Here is a 16,679-nt window from a genome sequence, read left to right as displayed (position 1 = left end):
CTACTTAGCTTCTGAGATCTGATGAGATTGGGGTAGCATCCAGGTCTCATGTTCCTGCTTATTGTAGGTTGTTCTCCTTAGCCCATTTTAACACACTTCCTTTAGCAGAGCTAACAGCTAAAGTTAGGAATTCCACATAAGCAGAGGTTAGATCCCTACGGAGCTCAGGTTATTGAGTCTATTATTTTCCTGCAAGATGTATGCTGAGCAAAGAGCAAATATGCTTATGGCTACCTTTTCAGCCCACTCTGCTTTTGTCTGTTAATCCTTCTTTCCGAGTCTGACAAGAGGACTATAGAAACAGTGGCAAAATTAATCTAATGGGTACCAACACATTGTAACCAAGTCTTGAAACTATCTAGGGCAGGGGTGGCCAAGGGTAGCTCTCCAGATGTTTTTTGCCTACAACTCCCATCAGCCCAAGACAGCATGGCCAATGGCTGGGGCTGATGGGAGTTGTAGGCAAAAAACATCTGGAGAGCTACCCTTGGCCACCCCTGATCTAGGGTTCTCATTCACCAGGTGGGGCTGGAGAATTTCCCAATTTTTAGGGCTTCTGTGTGCTGCTGACCAGCTGGCCAATGGGAAAAACTCTGCCCCAGGCAGCAATATCCCTGACATGATGACATCACACGGAAGTGACATAATCATGCCAGGGATGTCATGCAGTGATGCTCTGGTTTGATGGCACAACACTATGGTTTGAAGGCAGTTACTATAGAGTTTTGCCCTCCAACCAGAGTGTCACTACATGACATCCCTGATGTGATGATGTCACTTCAACATGACATCATCATGTTTGGGATGTTGCACAGGGGCATCACAGTTTGGGGCAGAACCCTGCCCCACTTTTGGAAAATGCAATCCCCCCCACTCCCACCACTGAGTCACTGGGAGCTGGCAACTCTAATCTTGACTGAGTGGGTTCAGAGGATTGATCTAATGCTGATAGTGGGCTTACAAACTAGTTAGTTTCTAAAATGTATTAGTCCCATGCTATATGATGTAAACTTTTGATTTGAATCTGAATTGTGTGTTATCTACTTGAATGTTTGTGTTAGGCCTAGGCTGAATTAAGTCCAACAGGACATTGTGTGATAGTCAATTCCAATTTATGGTGAGTTTATGAATTAATGATATCAAAATATCCTATCATTAACAGCCTTGTTCAGGTTTAGCAAACTGTGGGCCATGGCTTCCATGACTTATTTGTCACATGAGTACATACTTATAGAAATATATCATCTTTCTCTAAGTGTGTCATACCATAATCATGTGTTTATTATCCAGGTAACTGATTGATTTATAACAAATATGAGATTATCAATATAAGTGCAAATAAGACAATCAGAATTTTTTATGGGTCTGATATAGCAAGGTAAGAAGGCCAATCGAAACTATTAATTGTTACTAAAAAGCAGTGAGTCTAACTTTTCTGTAACTTTGTCAGTGTTCTAAGATGAAAGTAACTCTAAGCAAGTGAAGTTCATTGCCAGTCAAAAAGTGCCTGAACTCTTAGTTTACAAGAAAAGACTGATGATATCATAGCTACTGCTGCAGTTTGCCATTGCTTTTCTTTGCATAGCAACCATAGTCTTCTTTAGTGGTCTCCCCTACACATACTAACCAAAGCCACTTAACTACTGAGAGCTGATGAGATCAGGCTAGTCTGAGCTATTTAGGCTGCTTAGGCATATTTAACATGATGTGATGGAAGTCAGCATCTAAGAGTGCAACGCTTTAACATAATTTTATTACATAAACACTGGGGCTCAGCTGATGCAGGAACAAAAGTAATGCAAAAATCAAACACCATTTTTCAGCCACTCTTAGAGACTGTAATTGTTACCCTCTGATTGGTGATGTTAAACTTATTCTTGGGTTGGATTCACAATTTTTCCCATTAACAAAATGGTTCCTGTTGAGGTATCAATAATAGCCATCAAGAAAGGTCTGTTGAATTTGATGAGAGGAGGGGGAGGAGGCAGGGGAGGGGGAGAGGGAGCTGGAGGGGGAAGAAGAAAAGGAAGACGGTAAAAGGTTCTGATTCCTGGTGATCCAGCAGAAATTGCCACAGTGTCATCTTCATCAACAACTAGCACAGCTTCATGAAGAGCCTGTAACAAAAGAACATACATTCCAATTGAGTCCATACAACAGAGCTGAGTCTGCATTTGGATTTTCATATGAGATGTGAAATGGCCAAGATTCAGGTGACTGACAGTAGATGACCCATTTGGTTCCACAGCCAGGATGAAGGAGGAACCACCAACGTGTTCCTTGGAAATACCAAGTGATGGGTTTTCGTTCGGGATGTGGATTGTAGTACAGAGGTTTCAGTCAGAATGTTTGAAAAAAAAAAAAAAGGTACAAAAACACCTCCTAAGAAGTCTCTCTGGTTTCTTATTGTAAGGTACTACAGACCTTCCCCCCCCCCCTTCAATTGGACAAAGCTGTGAACTCAGAATGGTCAAGTGCGGTGAAGTTGGAAACTCAGTTTTCTTTGCCCTATACTCCTGCAGTGGCTATTCCTTTCCCATACCTCTGGTACTTTTTTATTTTAAAAATTGGCAATTGACATATTATTATAGCAGTAAAATGTTATAATTGTTATCAGAATTGGACTATAAGGTTCTCTGAATTACTGGGTTTTTAAAATCAGGTCCCTTTGTGTAGATAAAAGGGCAAAGGCATATATCCTCAAGAAGGGGCTTAGAGAAAACTGAAATTTGGAGAACACCATTGAATTATACAACATTATTCCCCCCCCCCCAGGAAAATAATGTTTTATTGAAAAGTTTAGAGATACAGGAATTGAATAAAAGTTAAATGTACAGCCATACAATTTTATGCCTTTCATTTACATGCACATACTAGTACAAAATCAAAAAAAGATAACAAATCTAATCAAAGAAAAAAGAGAAATTAAAACATGCATTAACTTGTAATAGTTATTTTGTTATACTCCTAAAAAATGAATCTTATAAAACTGGTCCTAATAAACTGCATTAATTGCATGTAACAAAGAAGAGTATTGGTCTTCTGTTGCCAAAAACTCAAGAGAAGGAAACCATACTGTTACGAATTTAGATTCATAATCTTCTGAATCATTCTGAGTCAAAGAATCTGTAATTTTGTCTAAAAGACATATTTCACAAACTTTATTCATCCAATTTGAGATTGATAGGGTTGTTAAAGTCTTCCAATTTGCCACAATCATGAGTCTGGCTGCTGCACTGAGTTTTTCTAGCAGTTCAAAGTTATTGAATCCTGTTTGTTTCCATGTCCACTTATTAAGAATATAGTATTCTAATTTAAAAGGGATTGTGTGTTTAAAGTTAACGCATATATTTTCATGTATTGATCTCCAGAATTGCTGAATATATGTACATTCCCACCAACAGTGAGTTGTGGTACCTTCTGTCATGCACCCTTTCCAGCATAGATTAGAAGAATTTAATTGAAAATGAACAATTCTATTTGGTGTGTAATATCAAGGTGTGATTGCTTTGAAGAGCTGTGTTCTGATATTAATATTTGGAGCTGTATATGCATGAGAGTTCCAGGTTTTCCTCCATTTTTCTAATGGTAGTTCACATTGCAGTTCTTTATGCCATTGCTTTGTATATCCAGGTGGATCAGGGAAGATTATAAATAATAATATTTTGTAAATGATAGAAATAATTTTCTTATGAGTGTAGAGTGGTATCTTGAGTAATAACTCAAAAGGTGTTAGATCTCTTTTTAACCCCTTCTTAATATCTGATGATAAAATTAAATGTCTTAGTTGAAAATATTGATACCAGGGTATCTTAAAGTTTCCTTTCTTTTCGAGATTTGCTTTGCTATCTATTTCTGTATTTTTGGTTATATCTTACAATTCTATGTATTTTATTCTGTCTCCATAGCTTATAATAATCTTTCGAAAGAGCTGGTGGGAACCAATCCTGGCTTAGAAAAGTGGCTACAGGAGAAATAACTGGAGCAAATACCTACATTTTCTAAGATTGAGGCTGGCCTTTTTGAAGGTTGATTCAAAATAACTTCATAAAAAGATTTTCCCTTTGCATAGGTTTGTTCAATTATTGCCCAATCAGGCACGTCCTCTGATTGGATCATTCTAGCTAGATTTGTTAAATGTACTGCCTCATAATAATAAAAAAGGTTTGGATAGCCCAAACCTCCTTCTTTTAATGGCTTACATAATGTTTTAAATTGTATTCTATGTTGTTTGTCATTCCAAAGAAATTTTGTTAAAATTGATTGACTATTTTTTAGCCAAGTTTGGGGGATTCCTGTTGGTTAAATATGAAATAAAAAAATATACAATGGCAATATAAATGCTCAGATCAAATTTAGTCTCTCTTGCCATGACCAGTTCAGTTTTTTCCATTTTTTTAGCTTCGTAGCAACATTTGATTGAATAAGATTAAAATTTAATTATGACAGTTCTTTAAGATTGGGAGGGATAAAAAGCCCTAGATATCTCCATGATTTTGTGACCCACTTAAATTCGAATTTAGATTTGATTTCATTTTGGGCTTGTTGAGAAATAGATATAGGATATAACTCTGACTTTTTGTGATTTAATTTTAAACCCGAAACTTTACCAAATTCTGCTAATAATGTAAAAATTACCTTTAAAAATTCCATAGGGTTAAATATATATAACACTGCATCATCAGCAAACAGTGATATTTTAAATTCATTATTATGCATCGTTATTTAATTCCTGAAATTTTATTATAGGCCCGGATTAATTTAGCTAAGGGTTCTATAACAAGAATGAATAAGAGTGGTGAAAGTGGACACCCTTGCACGAGTAGGAAAAAAATAGTCTGAGTAACTTCCATTAGTTTTGATTCTGCACTTGGGTTGTTTATAAAGAGTATTAAATGAGAATCCAAAATTCATATTTTCTAATAATTTAAGTAAACAGTTTATTTCAATTGAGTCAAATGCTTTTAAAATGTTTGTTTTTAAAAAGAACTTCATTTTCTGCTGGGGAATCCTATGAAATGAAAGGGAATTTCAGTAACACCATGGTGCATGGCTTCCAGTGTCCATTGTGCAGATGAGATTTTACTTCCCTATAGTACAAGGACTTTTCCTGGTCTGCCTGACCTTTTGGAGGGAAGATCCCTTAGGTGTGGAGTAGGGTTTCTAAGCTGCTGCTGGAGGTGGGTTTTCCCCAAAATTGGGGGTCTCAACCCACCACTACAGAACTGGCTGGTGGGGGAAGCCCTACCCCCAAAGAGCATCAGCGTTCCTGACATAGCTGGTGCGATGACATCATCCAGAAGTGCCATCATCAAACTGTGCATGTTGTGCTGGGGATGATGTAGCATTTGGGTAAAAACTCTATGATGACCATGGATTTTTTTTATCCATAGATAAAAACTCTATGATGACCATAGATTTTTTTATCCAAATGCTAGAGCATCCCCCGTAAAACATGTCCAGCGTAATTATGTCACTTCTGGGTGATGCCATTGAACTGCACGTGAAGTGCACATGAAGATGACTCCCAGACAGAAGAAGACCTGGCAACCCTAGTTGGAGTACAATTCTGAGAATGTCATAGCAATGAGATGAAGGGAGTACTATTCAGAAACGTGTTGTCTTAAAATAAAAAAGCCCATTAAGCTACAGCTAATTTATGGTGACCCCATAGGGTTTTCAATTGAACAGACATTTAGAGGTGGTTTGTCATTGCCTGCCTCGTGTTGGCAGAGGTTAAAGGTACAAGGAAGTGGAGCACGAACAGTTTAAATAGAGGCAAACTGGTTTATTAAAGAAGAACAAAATTTGATAGAACAGACAGAGAGCCTAACTGTCTAATTGCTGTGAGAAGAATAATAAACAAGAAAGCTCTGCATGAGGAAGAAGGAGACAGGAAGGACATAATCTGAAACTGGGAAATCCCTAATCTAGCTATGCTAGCTAGCAGTTCTTCAGCAGTCCCCTTGTAGGGTGATCTTCTAATCCTCTTCATATAGACGCACTATAGACCTTGTATAGCCCAACACCTCTGTGTCAGAATCTTGGGTTTTCTGGGTGGTCTCTCATCCAAATATTGGACCTACTTTGCTTAGCTTCCAAGACCTGACAAGATTAGGCTATCCTGGGCTACCAGGTCAGGGCACAAAATTCAATATTGACATTAAATCAATTTTTTTTTAGCATTAGCATTAATTATTACAGCTCTGAATATATCCAGAAGGACAGCATTTATTTATTTAGTACATTTTAAACCCACCCGTCCTACAAGTATTCCAGGTGGTATGCATTGATTTCCCTTCAGTTATGTTCCCCTCAAATTAATGCTGTGATGGGCTTTTTTTGGTAGCAGGAACTCCTTTGCAAATTAGGCCATACCCCCTGATGTTTTTGTAGCAGAAACTCCTTTGCAAATTAGGCCATACCCTATCTTCCAAGAGTTTACAGGGCTCTTAGTAAAGGGCCTACTGTAAGCTCCAGGAGGACTGGCTACATCAGGGGTGTGTGGCCTAATATGCAAAGGAGTTCCTGCTACAAAAAAAGCCCTGATGCTATGGAATATGTTAGGTTGCAAGAGCATGACTAGCTTCTGGTCACCCAGTTAGCTCAATGCTAGACTGTGGATATGAACCTGGGTCTCCCTGATCCTAGTCTGAAACTTTAACCACTAAACCAAACTGGCAATTAACAAGACTATTGAGAAGTAAATAAATTGGGCAGACCATCCTTGCTAGATTCATGGTAATCAGGGTTGCACCTTCTCAACTGATCATTTTAGAAAGATTGAAGGATCAAGTTAGAATGAATTAGAAGGATTAAACTCAAATTAGGATTGCACTGTAGATTTCAGCATTTGGGGTGATTCAGTATAAAGCACTGTTCCTGGAATTTATGTTTCTAGTGGATTTAAGAAGTGGATGTTCACTCTATCTGGTAGCGGTTTACAGCCCTTTCTTTCAAATCCCAAAACATTCCACTAACAATCATCATGACAATGTAACTTTGATGCAAGAAATATAATTTGCATGGTCAACTGTTATGACTTGAAAGAGCATGTGGGTCATGCTTCTTAAAGGGCTAAGCCACCAGAATCACAACAAGGTCCATATTAACTTCCTAACCAAGTGGGATGGGTTCCTGGCAGGGTAAGAAAGCCTTTGTTCCTTCCAGGCATTGGGAAATTCGGCATATCTCAACTATTTTTCAGTATTTGGCTCATCTGCACTTTGATAGTGTTTGTAGTTTGCTGATAGACTGATTTTTAAAATCCTTTTGGATGATTAGATAGTTATTGCATTGCATCAGTTTGTTCTTAAGCTGTTTGTAAACTATCCCAAATGATCAGAAAGGCAGGATGTAAATATTTTAAGTTGGAGCAAATCAAAGAATCCTACTTTGATCCCATCTTCTGATCAATTCTTGTTTAATGGGTTGATTGCAGTCAATTTTATAGGTTTATCTTGTGCAGGGCTTTTTTTTTTTTGAGCAGGGACGCATAGCAACACTGTTCTGGCTGATTGGTGTCAGGGGATATGGCTGAATATGCAAATGAGCTCCTGCTGGGCTTTTTCTACAGAAAACCCCCTGATCTTGTGAATTATAGCCTAGATCATTTTGTCAAATGCCATGAAATGTTTAAGTGGCATGTGACGAGATGCAGTTGTTACACAATGTCTAGCACTAACCCCACCTACAGGCACATACTTACCTGAGAAACCCTCAGGTTGTGTTTGTTTGTAATTCCAGACAGATCAGCATTTGTCACACCTACTTTCTGCAACAAGTCTATGATGTCATTGGATGCAGAAATGGAAAATTTTGGAATCTGTAACTCTACATCTCTGTTAACAAACATAACCAAAAAAGAACAATCACAGTTTTATTTTGACAACATGCAAATTGTAAATGGAATTGTATTGTGTTAACTACATACCATTAAATGGGATCAAATTTGGATTTTTATTGTGGTGTTTCACTCCTCTGTGTTAGCATCAGGTAGGTTGTTTGTTTACTTGATGTTTTTGTTATAGGTTCTGAAACATTTATATCTTCTACCCCAAATATTGTAGATTTGTTGTTTCATTTATTTATTTCATAGATTTATCTTACCTTACTCAATGGAGCTTGGAACAGCGCACTTCATCCACCGTCCCCCATATGTTCTCCATACATAATGGTTTGTATATGGGATTTTACTGGAGATCGTATATGGGATTTTACTGGAGATTTACCAAGAACAATCACACACACACATACCCATCCTTAACAGATAGGGAAATAGTGAATTTAATGAATTCTATCTGGGCTTCAATTAGTGTAGTTTTAAATAGTTTTTCAACATTCTGTAGGGATTTGGCTCTCTTGTAGAATCATAGAGTTGGAAGGGTCCTTCAGGGTCATCTAGTCCACCCCCTGCACAATACAGGAAATTCACAAATACCTCCCCCTAAATTCACAGGATCCTCATTGCTGTCAGATGGCCATCTAGCGTCTGTTTAAAAACCTCCAAGGAAGGAGAGCCAACCACCTCTCAAGGAAGCCTGTTCCACTGAGGAACCACTCTAGTGGTCAGGAAGTTCTTCCTAATGTCGACCCGGAAACTCTCTTTATTTAATTTCAACCCATTAGTTTTGGTCCTACCTTCTGGGGCTACAGAAAACAATTCCACCCCATCCTCTATATGACAGTCCTTCAAGTACTTGAAGATGGTGATCATATCATCACTCAGCCACAGCCTCTCCAGGCTAAACATGCCCAGCTCCTTCAACCTTTCTTCATAGGACTTGGTCTCCAGACTCCACACCATCTTCGTTGTCCTCCTCTGGACCTGTTCCAGCTTGTCTATATCCTTCTTAACATGTGGTGCCCGAAACGGAACACAATACTCCAAGTGAGGTCTTACCAGAGCAGAGTAAAGTGATACCATCACTTCATGTGATCTGGACACTGTACTTCTGTTGATACAGCCCAAAATTGCATTTGCCTTTTTAGCCACTACATCACACTGTTGACTCATGTTCAGCGTATGGTCTACTAAGACCCTGAGATCCTTTTTGCACATACTAGTGCTAAGACAAGTCTCTCCCATCTTATAACCATGCATTGGATAGTTGCGTTTCCCTTTCAGATTCCTTTTAACTATTCCTCTCCTTTTTGTAAGGTTTCCTCTTTTGAAATTAAATATTACAGATTTGGAGATTAGGGGTAACTTTCAATTGATTTGAATGCTGAATTTACTGGCATTGTAGACCCTGTTCCCATATGATGCCAGACTTCTACATCTTTCACCAGGGCTTGAGTGCTTCTCAGAACCAAGTCCAAGATCACAACCTCTTTGGTTGGCTCTGTGACCAACTGTTCCAGTACACAGTCATTTATGATGTCTGGGAATCTCATTTCTACAGTATGATTCGAGCACATATCTTCCCAGTCGATGTGAGGGTAGTTGAAGTCTCCCAGTGTCATAACACTATATGCTTGGGTCACTTCTCTTATTTTCTTCTCCATCTTAAGATCAGCTTCAAGGGTTGGATCAGGTGAGTGATAATACACTCCCATTCTGAGTAACCCTTAGGATCCAGTATTTTCCCCCATATTGCTTCTGTTGGGGAATTAATTCATCTGATGTATTCTAACTTAATCAATCCTATGCCCTCTTTGATGTACAATGCAACACTTCCCCAATGCATCCCTCCCTGTCTTGCCTATGGGAGCCAGTTTGGTGTAGTGGTTAAGTGCACAGGCTCTTATCTGGGAGAACCAAGTTTGATTCCCCACTCCTCCACTTGCACCTGCTGGAATGGTCTTGGGTCAGCCATAGCTATTGCAGAGGTTGTCCTTGAAAGGGCAGCTGCTGTGAGAGCCCTCTCAGCCCTACTTACCTCACAGGGTGTCTGTTGTGGGGGGAGAAGACATAGGAGATTGTAAGCCGCTCTGAGTCTCTGATTCAGGGAGAAGGGCGGGGTATAAATCTGCAATTCTTCTTCTTCTATAGAGCTTATGCTCAGGGAAGACTATATCCTATATATTTCCTGCTTTCCACCATGTTTCTGAAATACCTAATATATCAAAATGGCCATTTAGCAACTTCCCCATCTTGTTTCAGAGGCTTCTACCATTGCATATAGGCACCTATGTCTCCCTCAACAATAATCCTTGCCTCCCTCAGCCCCCCCCCCTTTGCCACACATGACCCTCCTTTGACACCCTACTCTCAACCCCAAATTCTAATATACCCCTATCATTATAGTGATAGGGTAGAAATACTGGGCCCTAAGCATTCCTTAAAAGTAGGGATGTATTATCATCCACCTGATCAAACCCTTGAGGATGGTCTTGAGATGGAGAAAAGGGAGACAGATTAAAATGTGGAATTCACTGCCAGAGGATGAAGTGATGGCCACTGGAATAAACAGTTTTACAAGGGGATTAGATTAGCTGCTGAGGATAAGTCTACTCGTGGCTACTAGCCATGGTGACTGAGGGGAATCTCCACATACAGAGGCACATTCAGAGGATATGTATGAAGATGATACAGAAAACAGTGGAGTCCATGTTATATTAATATAAAATACAATATAGACAGCAACTGGGATAAGAGAAAATACACTTCATATAGCACCTTTTAAAGTGTTAACTAGTATGAATTAGTATTTAGTTTGTTTAATATTAATTTAAATTAGATACCTTTTTCCTATTAAAATAATTAATTCTACAGGAGCAGCATTGGAAAAGAAACTGTTTACCTGTATTCAAAAGAAGTTCTCCATTTATTCAGGTCTTCTTTTACCAAAGAACTCTCTACATCTTTTAGTTTGCCTTCATCTGGCAGGATGACCCATGCTACAACATTTTCTGGATAAGGCATTTCTACTACTGTGCAAGACAGATCTTCATCATGGAGAAATCTGTAACTGGCACGTCTCTGCATCATATTTACTTTAACAGTTATGTTTCCATATGCCAAAAAATCACTTTCAGAGGTTAATCGGTGATGGAACCTGTCTTTCCAGTCAGCTTAGGAAAAAAATAAGAGATAAAGAACTATACAAATATTCCTTCAGCAAAACATGTAAGTGTGGAAATGTACAGAGGGCAGAGTCCAGGGCCCAGCATACCTTTGGGACTGCCTTGCCCTATATGAGCCTCATAGGACTTAAAGATCAGCAACTCAACATCTCCTGGTGATCCACAGCTCCAGAGACATCCAATTTGCCTTGACTATGGCCAGAGGCTTTTTGGTCTTGGCCCCTGCCTGGTGGAATGAGCTTCCCTTGGACATCAGAGGCCTGTTGCAGTTCCACAGGGCCTGCAAAACAGAGCTCTTCCACCAGGCCTTCAGTTGAGGCAGTGGTCTCTATTAGGCCTCACCCTCCTCTGGTGATTTTGGGATCTGATGGACCTCTGGACTGATTGGTCATGACTGCTGAGGCAGAGTTTTTAAAGTGTGCATTTTAACTGTTTTATGCTGTAATTTTTAATTTTGTTTTAAATTGTTTAACCTTCTGACGAAGCCTGCTCTGACAGGAAGGGCAGGATATATATCGACAAAATAAATAAATAAAAATAATAAAATTGTAAAAGAGAAATAAATGCCTGCAAATATGAACAACAGGTGGAAATACAAGACCTTTAAGATCAAAGTGGAGGTGCTTTTGTGATGGAGGGGAAAAAATGAAAGCAATCAAAGCAGAATATGTTGCAGTAATTAAAAATGGAGTTGATTCTCCAAACAAGATGATTAAGTGGGAACTTAATAGAAGTTTATAAAATTATGCATGAGGTAGAATTATATAAAGTCAATACAATAAAAAGAATGGGACATGCTTTCCTTTTCCCAGAATCTCATATATATAATCTTGAACAGCAGAAAATTTCTAGATATTCTGTTTGGAACCTAAAGTTAAAAGGACTGACACATATTTAGCTGTACCCAATGTAATTTTCAGATCATTATCTTTGAGTAAGAAGAGAATAGTTTCCAGAGAGTGCGTGTGTATGGAAGTGGTTGCTTAACAAGGGCAGACTATAGTGGTTCCTGAGAGTTGCAGCACCATAGGGCACTTGAGCAAATTGTGGAAAGGGATATTCATCTTTTGCAGGCCAATATACCTTTCCAGAAAACCTGCCCTGTAAAGCCATGAAAAAATTATGTTCAACCTAGCAAATAGGAATGCCATATGAAACCATGGAATGGAGAGACAGTAGAAATAAGAGAATAATACATTAGGGGCATGGATGCCATAAAACAAAAATGAACCAATATGGCAGCCTCTCGCTGAGGTGCTGTGAAGATCAATCTGCAATACATGTTTCCTAATCAAAATAAGAGAATCTCTCTCTGTGTGTGTGTGTGTGTGTGTGTGTGTGTGTGTGTAGGATGCTCTAGGCTGATCCAGTATTGAGCAGGAGATTCGACTAAATGGCCTGTATGGCCCCTTCCAACTATATGATTCTGTGATTCTATTTCAGAATTTATTATTGTATGACATTCTGTAGGAGATCCTAATATTGTCTGGCTTCATACCAGATGATTGATTGTTGGCTGATGCTCTGTTCCCCTGGAGATTCCCTTGGTCTCACCACTCTCAGATACTAGGTGCCAAAATCACTGCTGCCACCTGGGCTGCAGTCACACATACTAAATAATGCACTTTCAATCCGCTTTCAGTGCACTTTCCTACTGGATGTTACTGTGTGAACTGGCAAAATCCTGTTATAAAGTGCATTGAAAGTGGACTGAAAGTGCATTACTTAGTGTGTTGTGATCGCAGCCCAGGTGTCTCTGTGCAGCCTTTCAGTCCTGTTCCTTCCCACCTCCATATCTTTCAGTCAGGTTGTTTCTCAGTTCTCTGGGGTTCCTTGAAGATTGGCATCCCTGGTCTCTGCTTCCCTGGCAGATAGTCTTTTTCAAGGTTTCTAGGGCTGGGCATTTCTCCTGTGACTGTCTAACCACAGTCATTAATTCCTTCTCCTTCTACCTTGCCCCCTTTGAGCTCCTTAGTTGCTTCCTCTAGTTGAGGGTTTGGTTGTCTTTTTGGAGTGTGATGAGCAGGCCTCAGATTCAGTGGGAGCTCACAGGAGCACAGCTCCTGAACTTTCTGAGAGTTCCACCTCCTCCTTCTGAGAGTTCCACGTCCATTGAATAGTAGGTGCAGCTGCATAACAATCCCTGGATGAGCTCCACCACCTATTTTTCTACAAACAACCCCTGGTAATGTGTCACCCCCCCACCTCTTAAAGTCTCTTCCCTGTTAAAGTACTTCTTTAACCAAAGGGTGATTAACACATGGAATTCACTGCCACAGGAGGTGGTGGCAGCTACAAGCATAGACAGCTTCAAAAGGGGAATGGATAAACATATGGAGCAGAGGTCCATCAGTGGCTATTGGCCACAGTGTATTGCTGGAACTCTCTGTCTGGGGTAGTGATGCTCTATATTCTTGGTGCTGGAGGGGAACAGTGGGAATGCTTCTAGTGTCCTGGCTCCACTGATGAACCTCCTGAGGGCACCTGATTGTTTTGGCCACTGTGTGACACAGAATGTTGGACTAGTTAAGCCATTGGCCTGATCCAACATGGCTTTTCTTATGTTCTTATGTCCCTGGCTGCCTTGCCATCTGTGCTTTGCTGACTTGATGAGGCCATTGGGTTTACTGGCTAGGCAATGCAACCATCAATCCACAGCTCCAGCATGCCTTCCTCTGCCTTACCTCCATCTTTCCTTGGCTCCTGGCCACCTTTTGACTATGTCACCACCCTCCTGCCAGCATCCCTGCATTCCTTCCAGCCTGACCCTCCAGTCTTCTGGCTGGGCTGTCAGCAGTATGCTGACTCTGCCTGAGCAATCCAAGAGGCCACACCAACCTTATGATTACAAATTTCAGCCCTGAAGTCCCCTCCCCTCCTCTTCATTGGTAGTATTGCCTCTTTTCACCTGGCTGAATAATTTGCACTGCCTTTAATAGTTTTTCCAATTTCTAGATCTCCAACTTACCTTTGAAGATGACGTAATTCACAAGGACCATGCGTGTGTGTTCGCTGAGGTCCTTGAATGTGTTGACTCTTTTCCCATATGTTCTGCTGTTTATGTAATTGTTTATCTGCTGTTTTGCTCTTGTGGGATTCAGGAAGTCTGTAAAAAAGTCCTCAGCAAGATATATGTTTCTGACACTTTCAAGAAAACTACTGCGAACTTCCAGTGACTTTTCAAAGAACAAAGCATTCCCTATATGTATGTGCGTTCTCTCTCTTGGAAGGTTAAGCTTGTGGATAAGCTGACAAAATCCTTGATGTATCTCATTCTCCTCAATCTCTGAAAGGTTAAAGGTTAGTCCACTGTAAATCCGATGTCGGAATTCTGATGTAGCCCCAAAGGACAGCATGGCAAAGGCTGTGGAGATGCTCAGGGGAGAGAACAGAATGTTTTTGTCACTTAGAGTGGATGATATTTCTCTGTACATATGGAATGCAAAATCAGCATTATATGGGATTATCTTGGTCCAGAGATCAACCCTCGTTTTATGTTCTTGGTTATCATGGGGTCTTGTGAAATGGTAACTGTGGAACTGCAGACCAATCAGAAACAAGAAAAGGTAGATCATGGCGTTCCTTGGGATTTGCAATCAATCTATGAAAAGAACAAACATAGAAAGTATGGTAAGAACATGATTTTTCCTCAGCATTTAAGCATATTAAAATTAGTTAAATACAAAATTTGATGCTTGTAATTGTTCAAGTTGCCATTCTTGTTCCTTTTTTGCTGGAGTAATTCTCATTGATTATGGCCAGAGGTTTCATGGTTGGGGGAGGGACTATGCCTTAGCGGAAGTGCTTCCGCTTTACATGAAGAAGATCCCATGTTCAGTACCAAGCATCTTCATCATGCTTTCTGCCTGAGACCATGGAGAGCAGCTTCAAGTCAGAGTTGAAAATACCAACCTTGATGGACCAATGGTCAGATTTGGTATAAAGCTGCTTCATGTGAGTTCATATTTTTTTAAAAAAGGAATCATCATTCTAAAATGGTCTTCCAAACTATGAAACTATTCCATAGTTAGTCAATTCTTATCGGAGAAACTGGACTCTGAGCCTTCAGGCACTCGTAGTGGTCTCTTCTTCTCAAAAAGCTTCCATGTTCTTTACATGTGAGGCTTTCAATTATGATGAAAGGACATAGTTATGCCTCTGACATCTGTTGGTGCTCAATTGCTCTGCTACTGGAGAGTGAAACCAATCCTCATTATTTTCACACAACAAAAGACAAACACATCTGCCCCGTCAGCTCGACTTATGATGTAATGTTGGTACCAGGACCTCCCATTCAGCATATCACCATCTCTACTGGGGACAGGATCAGTTCCCATGCAAATATACTCACTGAGAATCTTCCTCTTAGATTTCCCACTTTGCAGAATAAAACAGTAAAGCCAGCCAGACTGATACACTCGACCCAAGCATAAAATTTGGTTTGATTAGGTTCTACTGACGTTAAGCCACTATGGTAGAGGCATAAACTGAACAGACTGTGGAGCGTCAAAACAACGGCAGAGAAAAATGTGTTTCATGCTTACACAGAATCCTCAGAAGCGACTACTGACATTATTTGGATTGGATGTTTCCTTGTTTTGTGATTTATAAACCAGACTTGTACAATGCCTGATAATGATTAACCATTAAGCAGAGCAAATATAGATTATCTAAAGGTCGGGGGAAGAGCAATACCTGATGCAATGGATTTGGAGCCATGTTTTGTACTTTGGCTTTGGTTTTAGCTCTCAGGCTAAAGTGTCATTGGAATGATCCCTAGGTTGGACAGTTCCCAAGCCACCAACTGAATCTGAATCAGGGAGTCTGCTCGGGGCTTTCTTCTCATGGGTGAGGCATGTCTTTGATCAGAGTTTCTGACAAGATGAAGACTTTATATGCAGTACTTTCCTCTATGGTAGAAGTAAACCCAAATATACCATGTCAATAAAAACTGCTAAATTAGATTTCCATAAATCTAGCCCTTGTGTTATTTGCTTTCTTTTTACTATATCCAGACTAATATTTCCATGGGTGTAAGGACCTGTGCCTACAGAATTGAATTTTCTCACCTCCTACCACCCATAGCATTCCAACAGCCTTCCAGAAATTCAGTTCCTTTAGCAAAGGAAACCAGCACAGGGACAATCAGCTGCTAACATGTTCACTAACTACAGTGACCAGTTTGAATCTTCTTTTTTTGCTGTGGGGTTGTCAGCCACAGTGTCTTCTACTGGCTGAGATTTACTCTATAGTCATATTCTGTGACTTCAGGTTAATTGTAGATGACTTCCTGTCAGAGATTATATTCCAGAATGTCATCATTCATCCCCATCCCCTGATCAGTTTTTGTGTAATGAATTGATTCTGACCACTGCTTACTGCCATGATGTCACACCCACCTCTGTGCCATGCTAAACAAATTGTTCCACCATGAAGTGCAACATGGTTCAAGGCAATACCAGCACTGAAAATGAACAGCTGATATTAAAGCACATTCTCCACCTCAGTTCAGTTAAACTGGCATTCTGTCCCTGTGAAAGTCTGTGTTGGAAGGCCCATGTCAGTCCATAGGAAAGGGTTGTATAGCCCATGGCAGTCACCCTGAGAACAGCCACCTTCTCTACAGCCTCAGTGACCAGACCAGCTGTGAT

The 16,679-nt window shown here is 40.0% G+C and overlaps 1 protein-coding gene across 3 annotated transcripts; it reads right to left on the bottom strand.

Annotated features, from left to right (window-relative positions):
* Positions 1-1,734: 1,734 nt before the first annotated feature.
* On the bottom strand, positions 1,735-15,622 carry LOC132588737 (serpin A3-3-like). 3 transcript variants are annotated; one of them, XM_060261126.1, is made up of 5 exons: positions 15,573-15,622; positions 13,997-14,629; positions 10,746-11,016; positions 7,709-7,841; positions 1,735-2,117 (listed from the first exon to the last, which is right to left on the bottom strand). In XM_060261126.1, exons 2-5 carry the CDS (start codon positions 14,601-14,603, stop codon positions 1,872-1,874), a joined length of 1,257 nt encoding a protein of 418 aa, XP_060117109.1. In that variant the 5' UTR covers positions 14,604-14,629; positions 15,573-15,622; the 3' UTR covers positions 1,735-1,871. The 3 variants fall into 3 exon arrangements, with proteins under 3 accessions (XP_060117109.1, XP_060117108.1, XP_060117110.1); XM_060261125.1 differs by having other exon boundaries at positions 15,489-15,599; XM_060261127.1 differs by having other exon boundaries at positions 15,380-15,574.
* Between the last annotated feature and the right edge of the window lie 1,057 nt (positions 15,623-16,679).

Source organism: Heteronotia binoei, chromosome 21 (assembly GCF_032191835.1).
Source record: "Heteronotia binoei isolate CCM8104 ecotype False Entrance Well chromosome 21, APGP_CSIRO_Hbin_v1, whole genome shotgun sequence".
In the NCBI taxonomy this organism is placed as follows: Eukaryota; Metazoa; Chordata; class Lepidosauria; order Squamata; family Gekkonidae; genus Heteronotia; species Heteronotia binoei.
This window is presented reverse-complemented; position numbering and strand designations above follow the sequence as displayed.

Excerpts from the sequence above, each read along its gene's own strand:
- LOC132588737 (XM_060261126.1), bottom strand. The coding sequence starts at position 14,603 with ATGATCTACCTTTTCTTGTTTCTGATTGGTCTGCAGTTCCACAGTTAC. Across the intron at positions 7,842-10,745 it reads AGAACTTCTTTTGAATACAG|AGATGTAGAGTTACAGATTC; the intron begins GTAAACAGTTTC and ends GTTTGTTAACAG. Across the intron at positions 2,118-7,708 it reads ACAACCTGAGGGTTTCTCAG|GCTCTTCATGAAGCTGTGCT; the intron begins GTAAGTATGTGC and ends CTTTTGTTACAG.